Source organism: Macrobrachium rosenbergii, chromosome 44 (assembly GCF_040412425.1).
Source record: "Macrobrachium rosenbergii isolate ZJJX-2024 chromosome 44, ASM4041242v1, whole genome shotgun sequence".
NCBI classification, from domain to species: Eukaryota; Metazoa; Arthropoda; class Malacostraca; order Decapoda; family Palaemonidae; genus Macrobrachium; species Macrobrachium rosenbergii.
The window spans coordinates 26642162-26656225 of record NC_089784.1 but is presented as its reverse complement, the minus strand read 5'-3'; the positions used below and the strand labels follow the sequence as shown (position 1 = coordinate 26656225).

The 14064-nt window shown below is 36.7% G+C and overlaps 1 protein-coding gene across 13 annotated transcripts in view; it reads left to right on the top strand.

Annotated features, from left to right (window-relative positions):
* LOC136829446 (bestrophin-4-like) overlaps positions 1 to 14064 on the top strand; it is a 103416-nt gene that overhangs the window by 79000 nt on the left and 10352 nt on the right. For 3 of the 13 annotated variants that reach the window (XM_067088088.1, XM_067088090.1, XM_067088095.1), the window contains exons 5-9: positions 1558 to 1635; positions 5348 to 5500; positions 7533 to 7613; positions 8120 to 8271; positions 11611 to 11744. In XM_067088088.1, coding sequence (XP_066944189.1) covers positions 1558 to 1635; positions 5348 to 5500; positions 7533 to 7613; positions 8120 to 8271; positions 11611 to 11744 — 598 coding nt within the window. Of the gene's footprint in view, positions 1 to 1557; positions 1636 to 1805; positions 1884 to 5347; positions 5501 to 7532; positions 7614 to 8119; positions 8272 to 11610; positions 11745 to 13058; positions 13149 to 14064 lie in introns of all 13 variants that reach the window. The other 10 variants (XM_067088089.1, XM_067088092.1, XM_067088096.1 and 7 more) reach the window with 6 other exon arrangements.

Sequence of the window (14064 nt, the reverse complement as noted above, 5' to 3'; positions counted from 1 at the left end):
TGGAGGACATTATCATTTATTTCGTGTTGGTGCGGCCTGCACAAAAGAGTTTTGCGTCAAGATGCTACAATATCGGTAGATCAAAGAAGTTTTTATTTAGTACTGATTTCCCAGGTATTGATGTAAGCATGATCATTCGTTCATGTACTGATATCGTCCACAGGCCTTAGTATTTATTTCCGTTTTAGTTGCTGCTGATATTTTTTATTTTGATTGTACTGAGTATTTTAAAACACTTGAGCTTATGATCTGAACTGAAGGTGTTCTATTTTATGACTGAACTTAGGATGTTTTAGCATTTTCTGTGTTTAATGCATGATCGAGCCGGTTCTCGTTGTTGGAGGAATGCGGTAGAAAAATCCATCTTGCGTCTAGAGATGGCATTCATAAAATATAAAGCGGAGTCATGGTAACTCTGAGCTGCACAACCTCTTTTCTTGTTTAAAATCATTACGTAAATAATTTGAAAACTGATGAATGAATTAAAATCTCGAACTATTTAAAATTTTAGTTTTACAGGATTTCTGTCAGTTTGATTAACTTAAAATATATCATGAAAGCATCCGTAGTAGCAATGTCGATAGCCTTGCATATATATTTCAAGGTTATTATATAGCAATTACTGACATTTTAATGACATATTTCAAGGCCATGTATAATGTTACTATTGCCGTTTTAATGATACGCTTCAAAGCAGCTATTCGTGCATTGATACATTTTAAGGCTATTGACATTGTTATTACCGACGCTTTAATGATACACTTCAAGTTGATCAAAGTTTTTATTATACCTTAAGTAAATTTGTAGTTGAGTCATGAACCATCATAAAGCGATGTGACGTTCCAAAGGCAAGTTGAAATTACTTTTCAAATATGGCAGAGGATATGAAAAGCTACGATGAACAGATCTGACCTGATTTTAAGAAAAATCGTTAAGGGATTTAAGCAATTCGCTCATGTGAGGAAAAACCTCGTTCTTATCTATTGGTTAAAAAACGATAAAGCTTTAACAGTCAGGTTTCTCGTAGCGTCTATGGTTTGTCTATACATATGCTCAAGGGCTCATCTACGGAATGTTTACTTACCCTGTCACAGCTCTAACAAAATGCCCTTCAGACAACAGGTAGCATGAATCAGACATTGTAATAGATAAAGTATCTCACTAGAGAACACCATCCCTCAGAACTAAACATGACAATCTCTTTCCTGCATTAATTAACGGTCACACACAAGTGACTGTTGACAGAGTTGTGCACTAAGTCTCCTCTTTTTGCAAATGTTTTCTAATTTCAGGACTGTTATTAAAATAGCAGTAACATTTCGTTGTGCTTGCTTGCTTGCTTGCAATGAGTCTTTCTTTTAGAGCAGTTTGATGCACCTCACTTATCCCTGGATTCAACGCTTTTTCTTTAGTCTAATCTCTAACCGATCCCTCAGCTGCCTAACCTAACCCTTCACCCCTAAGACCTACATCCCTTCTCCCCTCACCCCTCAACCCCCCAATCGAAACTGTCTGGCTGGCAGTCCCTTCTACATGAGGTGTGTCCTCTCTTTCCAGGAGTTCAATGAGTTCAGACAAAAATGCGGATTACTCTGGAGCTATGACTGGGTGTCTATCCCACTTGTGTACACTCAGGTAGGGTGATCTTCTTCAAACATCCAAAAAGCACCATTTACGACAATTCCCTCTCTCTCTCTTAATCTCTCCTTTTACTCTTTCTATTTTTTTTCATTAATGACATCACTCTTTTTTTTGTTTTCCATCCCGACCGAATCCCCCCAACCAACTTTACCCTTTTGTTACAGGAGTTTCTCGAATTCCGAGCCAAATGTGGCATGCTCTGGTGTTACGATTGGGTGAGCCTGCCGCTCGTGTATACTCAGGTACTGTAGGCTCCCTATTATTAATTATCACGCAATATCTTGCTGCATCTAAGTGACCCACGTAACCCCAGACCCACCCCATCCCATCCCATCCCCACCTCTTTTCATCCCCAATCCCTTTTGTGCATCCACATTGTTATTGTTTTTCGTCAGTGCTGCCTCTTCGCCTGTTTACATAGTCATCTTTATTCCCTAATGTATGATTATTATAATTTAAAAAATGCTTGAAGCCTCTTAATAGTCTACGGAATGTAAACGCAAATTGTAGCGGATCTGACTCGCGTCTTTTAATAATTTTTCCTCTTATGTATTCTTTAATTAGAAACTTCTTTGTGTAAACAAATAAATAAGCCTAATCCTTATTTTACTGTAAGAAAGGCATTTAAAAAAATCTGCAGTCTCTCCACAGATGTAGCTAGTTATGGGTTCTGTGAAAAATTGAAAAAAAAAAATATGTAGAGAAATTTGTTGATATTCAGTGCAGAGCTGAAATCACTTGAGTCATTAAGCAGATAAGCCATACATGCACGCTTGTGCGAGGAGGCTTTAGACAATACGAGATTTATGTTTCGTCTTCAATCTTTTTTGTCTAGTCAAGTATTTTGATGGTCTGTTCGGGTTTGCGAACCTTATTCGCAGAGATGTACCTCCAATTGCATTTATTTCCACAGAAAAATCATGTAGGTTAAGATTTTCAATTCATAGTCAGAAAAAAAATATTCTAAATCTCATAATATTTGACAACATATGAAAGACAAATCATCTGCACTTGTTTTACAAATTTTTCTTATTTGCCCAATTATTTCTAAAGCATTAATACCGTTGCTAACACTTCACATTAGATTGACTGATTGATAGATTGTAAGTTATTTGGCGGTCAGTTACTAGGGTCATTCTCATATGCTTCCATTCATTTACATGAGCATGAAGCTTCACCGTTCATCTCACCAAATATCTCTATCAAAAATCCATTTACAGTAATATAATTTATATATAACCACATAAAGCAAAATTCAGGAGACCAGCAGAACATTGGGCAATATTTGATGAATGTCTAAATTCATATCCATATTGAAGGGTAAAGTTATGAGAATTATTTGCATTAAGGAGTAGTGTATGCTTTGTAATTTTATAATATAGTTTATTTACCTGCCTTCATTGCTTTAATATTCTCCCGGCATCAGTAACTACAAGAACATCTAACAGATAGACATAAATACACAGCCAAGAATATATAGACATTCCTGTAGTCCATATCCATTTCATTTCATCTCTCGTCTTCTGAGACTTACCTTCTTTTGTAAGAAAGTCATCACTTCGGTTTCCAGTCTACTGTTTGCAGTGTCGTTCTGTCTCCCCCTCCTTCCCTCCCTCCCTCCCTTCCGCTACTTAGTGTGGTACACTTACTCCCCCCGGTTCCATTTTCATCTTCGAAACCTTAAAAGTCACCGTTGTATGGCCAATTATGATCTCCATCTTCCCGTTTGCAGAGTTTGGTGTTGACGGCAAATAAAAGTTGTGGAAATTTTTGCTGATTAACTTGTAATAAGATTAATGTTTTGTCCCCGTGTATGTCCTTATTGGTATAAATCACCTTTTAATTTTTATTTTATTTCAGGAACATTGTATTTCGTCTTAACCCAATTACAGTAGTGTTGCAATTTGTTTTGCTTCTCAGTCACCTAATTGATATTGCTTGTAACCTCAGTATCTGGAATATGTTTTAGCAATCTAGCGAAGTGTAAAAATTAAGTCAAACTTGATATTTCCAAAAAGAAAAGGTCATTGGATCACTTTAGTTTTATGTAGGGTCATTGGACAATGAAAATCTGATTCTGTATTTTTGTGCCATTGATTTAGACGTAAACTGTTAGCAAAGGCAATCTTACCATTTTAACAGTCATTTATTGTCTTTCATTAAAACTGTATAAAGCCCTCATGAACGACCTTTGAGAATGTGATGATAGAGCAGCAATATTTCTATTGTTTTCGTGTTTTTTTTTTTTGGAAGGCTGTTTGTGAGTAAATTTCTAACCCTCATGAATAGTTCTTAAGATATTGGAATTGCTTAGACAGTGAGATCACAAAGCTTGAAGGAACTGCCTATACAACCATAATAGTATATTAGGTGTCAGTATACTGCCGTGTGGGTCACCATCCGCTTTTGACTCCTGAAATTAAAGTACATCTAAACAACCCAAAGGAGCGTGTCCGCGCAGAGGTTTAGTGCCGTCAGTGCACCTCCTGTGGTGCTCTGAAGGTATTACTAAGGTCGTTTCCAGCGTGCTTTCGGCCACTAGCTGTATCTACTTTTAGCCTTTTACTCTACTTCCATTCTGCTTCGTTTCCCCAGCCTTTCTGTCCAGCCACTCCAACTCCCTCTTTTCACTGTCTTAAGCAGTGAATGGCTGAAAGTGCCCAAGTTTAACCGAATTTTCTTAAGTCATGTTTTCAGCTACTGTGCAATTAACGTTGCTAGTTGACGGAGTCTGTTCGATATTCAAAGTTTACATACTTTACAGTGAAAAAATTCCTTTCCTAAACAGCACAAGAAATTTACTGTACCAGATCCTGTCCTAAGAAATCTTTTATTTGCTGCGAAAAGTTCATTAAGTGAAATTGAGAAATATGAGGTTTTGCGGTAATAAACGAGCAACGGTTAAAGAATTCGAGTTCATAAACGCACTGTAAGGAAAAGTTTCGAGCCCAGAAACGAACCTTTTTAATAGTTTCACATATTCATCAGCAACTGTGGGAAAAGGAGTAGTTTCGAACACCGATTTACTGATGAACGAAAAGGTGAAAGAACCAATAGTGAACAATACTGAAGTTTGTGTTTTGGGAAGTAAGAGTTTAATTGTTCCTTCTCCAAAGTCTTCATCAGTTCTCAGCCAGAATGGCTACTTTCCTTGTATTTTATACAATATTTTCAAGTTTGATTTTGAAACTGGCCTAACCAGTGTCAGAATTTTTCAGAACAGATTTCGCTAATCGAATCTTTCATGCGTCGTTTAGACTCTGTCATGATTTAAACCTCTTGCATATTGCTTAATGCAGAAAGAAAAAGGAAGAAAAATACTTGATTCCGCCTTCAAAATTTGTGGCAGCCTTACTTACCCACAGCATATGAAAGATGCCTAATGACCCAACTGGGCGGCTGTTGTGGTCACTGGAATGTGAACCCAGCCTGGACTTTATTCACCTTAAATTTAATTTCTAATATCATAAGATATTTTCTACATTATTCCCATCTCTACGCCCGAGAGGATTAGCACAATGATTTGTCCCTAAAAAGCTCATCCTTATGTGTTGTTTACAAATCACACTTGCGAAGCACTGAGGTCGTCACATAGATGCCTAGTATATGATGATGATGAGTCATATTGAACCAAAACACTGTCTTGTTATTATATTGCATTAAGACAGTGTTGGTCAGTTTCAAAACTCTGTCTACTCCATTGCAGGTCGTAACCATAGCAACCTACGCCTTTTTCATGGCAGCCATCGTTGGACGACAGTACGTGGACAGGACGCAGCCTCTGTCCAAGCTCAAAATTGATCTCTATATACCTTTCTTCACTCTCCTGCAGTTCTTCGTCTACATGGGTCTTCTCAAGGTAGGATCTAGCATTAATTGGACTGTGACTTTGAGGAAACGTATCAGAGTGAAGTGTATTTTTAAAAAAATGTTTTGAACTTTTAAGTAGCCTGTTTATAAATTCCTGAAAGGTTTGTACTACTGTCTTGCCATGTGAGGTAGAAAAGTATATGGGCAGACAGCATGAATTTCAGGGGAATCTTATATATTCCGTGAAACTGGACATGTTTCTACAAACAATTTGTTTGAATCCATTCTCAACTGAAGTATATTATATATATATATATATATATATATATATATAGAAATCATCAACACACAATCACGTGTGGAACAGAAATAAATTTCTGACTCACGTCGGGATCGAACCCAGGTCTCTTAGGTGGAAAGCAAGGGGCGTTATCCACTAGGCCATACAAGTCTAAAAGAAGTTGGAACCTGAGAGCAACTGCACCCAAGGAATTACCTGGGCAAGCTAACTGCTTGCATACCAGCGAGTTTTCCCCAACTTCCCGACTCAGCAATGACCCAATAGACAGCATTTCATTCGAATTATCCCTTCTGAGTGAATAAGATAGAAATCATCAACACACAATCACGTGTGGAACAGAAATAAATTTCTGACTCACGTCGGGATCGAACCCAGGTCTCTCAGGTGGAAAGCAAGGGCGTTATCCACTAGGCCATACAAGTCTAAAAAGAAGTTGGAACCCGAGAGCAACTGCACCAAGGAATTACCTGGGCAAGTTAACTGCTTGCATACCAGCGAGTTTTCAACTTCCCGACTCAGCAATGACCCAATAGACAGCATTTCATTCGAATTATCCCTTCTGAGTGAATAAGATAGAAATCATCAACACACAATCACGTGTGGAACAGAAATAAATTTCTGACTCACGTCGGGATCGAACCCAGGTCTCTCAGGTGGAAAGCAAGGGCATTATCCACCAGGCCATACAAGTCTAAAAGAAGTTGGAACCTGAGAGACCTGGGTTCGATCCCGACGAGTCAGAAATTTATTTCTGTTCCACACGTGATTGTGTGTTGATGATTTCTATCTTATTCACTCAGAAGGGATAATTGAATGAAATGCTGTCTATTGGGTCATTGCTGAGTCGGGAAGTTGGGGAAAACTTCGCTGGTATGCAAGCAGTTAGCTTGCCCAGGTAATTCCTGGTGCAGTTGCTCTCAGGTTCCAACTTCTTTTAGACTTGTATGGCCTCCAGTGGATAACGCCCTTGCTTTCCACCTGAGAGACCTGGGTTTGATCCCGACGTGAGTCAGAAATTTATTTCTGCTCCACACGTGATTGTGTGGTGATGATTTCTATCTTATTCACTCAGAAGGGATAATTGAATGAAATGCTGTCTATTGGGTCATTGCTGAGTCGGGAAGTTGGGGAAAACTTGCTGGTGTGCAAGCAGTTAGCTTGCCCAGGTAATTCCTGGGTGCAGTTGCTCTCAGGTTCCAATTTCTTTTAGACTTGTATGGCCCAGTGGATAACGCCCTTGCTTTCCACCTGAGAGACCTGGGTTCGATCCCGACGTGAGTCAGAAATTTATTTCTGTTCCACACGTGATTGTGTGTTGATGATTTCTATCTTATTCACTCAGAAGGGATAATTCGAATGAAATGCTGTCTATTGGGTCATTGCTGAGTCGGGAAGTTGGGGAAAACTCGCTGGTATGCAAGCAGTTAGCTTGCCCAGGTAATTCCTTGGGTGCAGTTGCTCTCAGGTTCCAACTCCTTTAGACTTGTATGGCCTAGTGGATAACGCCCTTGCTTTCCACCTGAGAGACCTGGGTTCGATCCCGACGTGAGTCAGAAATTTATATATATATATATATATATATATATATTTATATATATATATATATATATATATATATATATATATATATAATTATAAAAATAACATCAGGGAGAATTTTCGCCCCCTATTTTTTCGAAGAATGTTTGGGGTGGTGATTTTACTGAATTCTTCGTCAAATTTTTTATGCCATTAATGCTGTTATACCAGCAACCTAATGCAGCATTGAACACATCCCCAGGTGGCCGAGCAACTGATCAATCCCTTTGGTGATGATGATGAGGATTTTGAACTCAACTGGATCATCGACAGACACATGAAGGTAACTCACTAGTATAAGTTTGCATTGTCCGTATATCATTCTTTTAATTATATGGCTCGATCAGGTTCATACTACATTAATATTATGGCTGGATGTACCCATTCATGTACTGATACGCGTGGATTCCTGTTGTTAATATAATTAGCAATGAAAAACTTGAATTAATGTACTAAAATCACAAGAACAGCTTGTAGCAGATAGACCTTAGTTACACCTTTGTTTCACCTGCGTTAACCATGTAGTTAGTCCTCATTATGTGGAATAATTTATCTTTTATTTTTCCCGTTTTCAAAATGCCCTCAGAGCACAGTTGTACAAATTCTACTTCATATAACGAAGATAGATAGATAGATAGTGAGCATTTATGTGTATGTTTGTGAGTTTCCCTACTGTTCCTACTTATGCATGAAAAATCTAGTGAAAACTAGCCTCACAGTGTATCTATGTGAATGACTTCGAACCGAGAGAAACATGCAAGAATCTTAATGTACCACACTTCTTCGCAGGTGTCGTACCTTATAGTAGATACCTTACTCATTCGAACACCCCCCTTGGCCAAGGACATTTTCTACGATGATGAGAGCCCTGTATTGCCTTACACCGAGGCCTCAGCAGAATTCAAGAAAAGGACTTACAGAGGGTCGGTGGCAAATATGGTGTAAGTAGAAACAAAAATGTTCTTGTACAGAATTGGTAGATCATAGATGCTCTGCAAGTAGATTAGCTTTTTTTTTATTTGTGTACTTAGAGAACACTTCATTTGTTTTTATTTTTCTGAGCTCTGCCAGTCAGTATTCAAATTATCTCTGTCAAATATTGATGTATTAGGTACTCTCATTTGTCAAATACTGTAATCATTACCTTTAAGCCAATTAATACTGGCGTGGCTCAGATACTTTATTGATTATTTTACGTATCCTTTTCAAGTAATTATAGTAAGATTGTCTAATTATAGTCTGAGATTTAAGCATTAATCACTTAACAACATGCTTCAAGTTTCCGTTTGTCTAGTAAGTAATATTTGCTTCATATAAGCGTGTGTTGTCTGAGGCACCTTGCCCTTTCATAGCGTTTCCCCATGTACATTTTCCACATAAGTTTGCGCAAAGCTTTTAGAAAACATAACTTGCATTATGATCTGCATCTTTGAAAAGAGAGAGAGAGAAAACTATGATTAGCCGAAGATTTTCACAAAGTTCACTGTGCCAGTCAGGATTATTGCTGCCACCATGTCCTTTAACCTCATGTCGTTTTTCCTTGAGTTCTCTCTTGTTTTGTTCTTTGTTATCTGTTATGATTACTCTCATTTTCATTGTTCATACCTTTAGGTTTACAATGAGGCTTATAAACAGTCTCTAGTTTTGGCATCAATCATTCCAGTTGTCATTTTTAAAACTCATCACAGTGTTTACTGTTTATCTTGAAGAATTGAGCCCCTCTGTCAAGTATTTCCAGGTAGGAAAAAGATTAGAACATGAATTTTCCCTCAGGATCATCCCCAGTTCTAAATTAACCCCAACATTTATTACTGGTAATATTAAGTAATCCCAAGACCTATAATTGACAAATTTGAGTAGGTAGATTATTTGCTGGTGCTCAGAGTTTAGTATGCAAGCTGTGTTTTGATATGTGTATATTGTAAAGAGAAAGTTTATTTCCCATCATCAAGCCAAGGTTGGTGATACACCCGAAAACACATTCAAAGATCAGTAAACGTAGCCGGGTAGAAATTGAAGTCCTCCTCGATAAGAATTTTATATTTATTAGAACATTTTTTAAAGTATTTTTACACAAATCACTTTAGCCTAGGCTTTCATACTTTTGCTTGAGGTCCCAGGTGCTCCAATCATAAAAGAAAAGATAAAAAAAAGGCATGCTATCACATCACCAGTTACAAAGACATTTAATAGTCATGAGTTATATACATGCACAAGGTCAGCTGATGATAACCATCATCAAGTGAAAATAAAATGTTTTCAGATTAGAATCCAGTTATGGAAAAGCATAAAATCAGTGACAAAAGAAAAACCATTTAAGGGTATATACTACAAACAAAAAGGACTTTTGACTGCCTCCATCCTGGTGATAAGTCTCGAGAGAGTGAACACAACTGTAAATTTCCTGAAATCTTCTATTGTACTAAAAGAGGTAATGGGCGAAATGAATTCGGAAATGAAGGTGAAAAGCAATTCAAGCACAATTTTGGAGCTGGGAAATCACTGCTAGTTGCAGAAAAGTTGGCAAACACATAATAAGTTGAACTTTGCCACTTAGGACATGTGGTGTATCTTAGCACCATCGGTGTGTCACCTGTAGCAGTGGATTATCTTCTTCATCTTCCTCCAGGATTGGAGTGTCTGGGACTTTAAACAGATGAATGAAAGGCTGGGCATAAGCAGATAGGGTTTGTAGTGAAAAATTTAGCTGGTATTTTGTCTTACTATTTCTAAATTAGTTTATATTTTTGATAAGACTGGTAATACAGTTTTTATTTCTGTATTCTATCATTTATTGTTTTCTAATTTTGGAAAGGAAAAAGTGGTTTTAAGTAGTCTTTCAATATAAAAATACACCCATAGTTTTAGTTTTTTTATGAATTTATAATGTCATAATGTATTTTGCAGAAACATCCCTTTTTTTTAACAATTTTTAAGCTGCATTGCAGAAACAATCCTTTAACTAAATTTGTAAGGCACACTGCAGATTTCAGACCTCATCAACAGTTCATGACGTACATTATATTAGAGGTACTGTACCTAATTATTCAGAAGCTTCCTGTAACTGTCATTTTAAGGAAACAGTCACCCTCCAGCTTCAGCCAGAGCATAAATACAGGGGACCATTATGGGTTGATTTTATGTTGTTCAAAAAAAAAAAAAAAAAAAAAAAAAGAGGAATGAGATTCTTTACCATTTCATATTTGTCAGTCATCAAAAATGGCATCCATTAAGGTTGTGTGTATTTTGACACCAAAATACAGTTGTTACTTATATTCATGTATTATTAGTCCTGTTGAAACATTTTGGTTAATTTATCTGTTCAAAGATGTTACATGGTTATGAGTAAAAATATTAATAGTTTTGAATATTAATAGTGAAACCCCCGTATTCGTGGGGTATGCGTCCCACCCCCCATATTCACGGGGGATGCGTCCCACCCCCCGCAAATAACTAAAATCTGCGAATACTTAAAACCCCTCTAAAAACACTTAGAACTGCCCATTTTGATAGTTTAAACAGAAAAATCCTGTAAAAATGCATATACCTGAGTATTTTAATAGTTTTATCACAAAAAGTGCATTTATTCATGAAAATTATATGAAAATACAGTAATCAGTGAATATTTCTGTGAAAAATACCGCGAATGGGCGAATTTTCCGCGAATAATGGCTAGATATGTTCCACAGAGAAACCCGCGAAAGCGTGACTCCGTGAATCATGAGAACGCGAATACGGGGGTTTACTGTAGTTTTTTTTTTTTGTGAATTATTTCGGTAATTTACTACAAATTACTTGAAACACTGAATAAAACCAGTGTGTCTTGCCTCTATGTGCATCTGCTATTCGTCTATAATTCACTAGTTATGTATTTGTTTTGCTAATTTTTTTGTGGAAAACCTTTTTAATTGCCAATTCAAATGATCCCATATAGTTTTACAGATGATTAAGGAAATCTTGGACAACAAAAAATCACCCTGTCACCAGGTGCCTATTTGAAGACATGTGGAAACAATTTTTTGAGAGCACATTGCTGCAACATATCATTGCACATCAAAGATCTCTAAAACTTCACCTCGCCCCTTACTAAACTTCTCAAAGGCAAAATGTTTCATCATTATCTCTTTAAATTTTAAAGTTTTGACATTCCCTGCAGAAGCATTCATTCCATGTTTTGTCGTTATTCTCCCAGTGTCCAGAATCCTTTCCTATCAGTCCCTCTCATGATATGTAATGCCTGAAGAACCCTCACCCTGGTGGTCTATATCTTGTACTGGCAGAATCCCAGAAGAGAAACAGAATCTAATCCTGCCGGATATCATAGAAGAGGGTGAGGAGGAGGACCGCCTCAACCCCAGAAGTAATCTTGCCTCCCAGATGCCATCTGTTAAGTCTTCCATCAGCAACATAGGAGGTGGGTTTTAACTGTCATAATACTGGTACCTGTAGTCAGATAATGAAGCTCATTGGTGGTTCCAGAAACAATCTTTTCTCTGAGGAGAAGCGACTGTTTCCTCAAACAGGGAAAGCTCCTTTAGTAAAAACATTGTGATTGTCGACCCACCTCACTCAACCCATTTCTCCTTCGCTCAGCTTTGCGCTTACCAACATTGCTGCTCACGGTAAGGTCTAAAGAAAAAAAAATTACAAGATAATTACGATACCGACTTCACAGTTGTGATTTGACCGCATGAGTTGGAAAGATTATGGATTATGAGGTGCCCTTACGGCATGTTTGGTTCTGTAACATATTAGCATGATTGAAAAAACACTTTCTAATATTCTATACATGACTGATATTTATACCTTATTGAGGGATACATTTAGATTTTCACTAACCTAATGCTTTGTTCAAGTCATTTTTAAACTGTCTATACTGATCCTTTTTCAAGTACAGTACATAAATATTTCGAATGCAAATATAATAGTCTAGAAACATTGATGTTATCAAAACTTTTACCAGATTTTTAGATTTACTTCTAACATTAGGGTTACAGTATTTTAATATAGTTTTTACTCACGATGTTTAACCTCAGAAAGACTTTTAACTCGTTGAAATTTTGCCAGTCACTGACTTTAAGTATCTAAATGGAGAGCGAGTCATCCAATAGAGCATTTGTAGTAAGCCTGCATCTTCAAGAAATTTATAAAGTGAGAAATGTTCTAATTTTTCATTTGATATGCAACTTTTCATTACAAATGCCAATATGACATTACAGTGGACATTAACTTTCAGTAAAAGAAATTTGAATAGCTAAGCTAGTTACAGATTTTATCTGTAAATTTTCTTTATCTGTGCTGGAAATAATGCATGATGGCAGAATAGACTTAAGTAATCAGCAGCCTGAATTTAGGTGTGTATTGGACGAAAGGTATATTTTGGGGATCTTTAAATTATCAGATAAGATTAGGGTAGTCATAACCTTGTTTTGTTTATGGTCTTGTACTGACATTATTGTTTGTTTTGTTAACACACATGGAACAATGTTTCAGGAGAAGTAGAAATTTTGTAATCACATCGAAAAAGGGTCATGCTAGTTGCTGAACAAATGAAATATTTTCCCAGTTAGCTGAGTTTCATGTAGCAACTACTATTTGAAAACACTATGACTTGGAATGTTCATTATTTTGGTTGATTGTAGAGCTACTTTGAAGATGTTCATCAGAGGAAATGTTACCAAACTAGGATACAATATGCTCATTTAATATTGTGTCATAAAATGCCCAGCAGGATTGATTGGAAGGAACATAAAAGCAGAAGCCAAAGAAATCCGGAGAAACTTTCGACGTGTAAGGAGTCACCCTGACACCGTAAGAGGTAGTTGGACCCTTTTGGAAAGCTTAGGCCTACTAATCTTGTGTAGTTCTAGGGGAGGGGAGGCCTTGAAGCCCATCCATCCTATCAACAGTTTCTTAGAGCTTTTTTCTTTTTTATTTTCTTAGATTGAAATTCACTTTCCAGTTATTAGAGGTGCATTCTTATTAACAACTGTGCCTTGTTAGTTAGAAGTATGACTCCCACTTTCCTTCATTTTGTTAGGAGTATGTCTAACAAAATTTAGTTCTAGAAATGGAGGCAATCCTTTTAGATCTTCATTTTGAAGTACAACCAACTAACTCATTTTATTATGCCTTACGATTAGTTGTACAATAGTGGCCTTATGAAACCATCTAGAAAAAATATCCCTGCAGACAGAAAATCTATGAAAAATAAATAAGACAAAAATCCTGAGAGAAATATGTGACCAATTCCAATACGATTTTTAAAATGATACTGATATTTATGAAATAAAGAATGCATGTAAAGGATAATTCCCTTTGATGTTAAGAACATGACTGTTACAAGATCATTTTCAATTCCCAATTATGTGGATATACTACTGTATATCAGAAAATTTGTTGTAGTGGGTGGCTGACTCATGAGTTTTATAATTATGCTCATTGATATTGACGTTCCTCTGTTACAAAGATACAAAGATGCAAAAATCATATCAGGTAGTTAGTGTAGTAAACATTAATGCATGTGTATTTGTTATTTTATTTCATTGAGATTGTTTAATGAATTTTTGTAATTACATTTCTCAGTTTTTCAACTTTTCTGTGGTGGTATAGTCATGATCGTTCATTGAGGAAACATTCAAGTACATTAATGCAGAATTTTGTGTTAATGTTTCGCCACAACTCAACGTATAGCATGATCTCATTGAGGATTGAAGCTGGACTCAATTACTGTA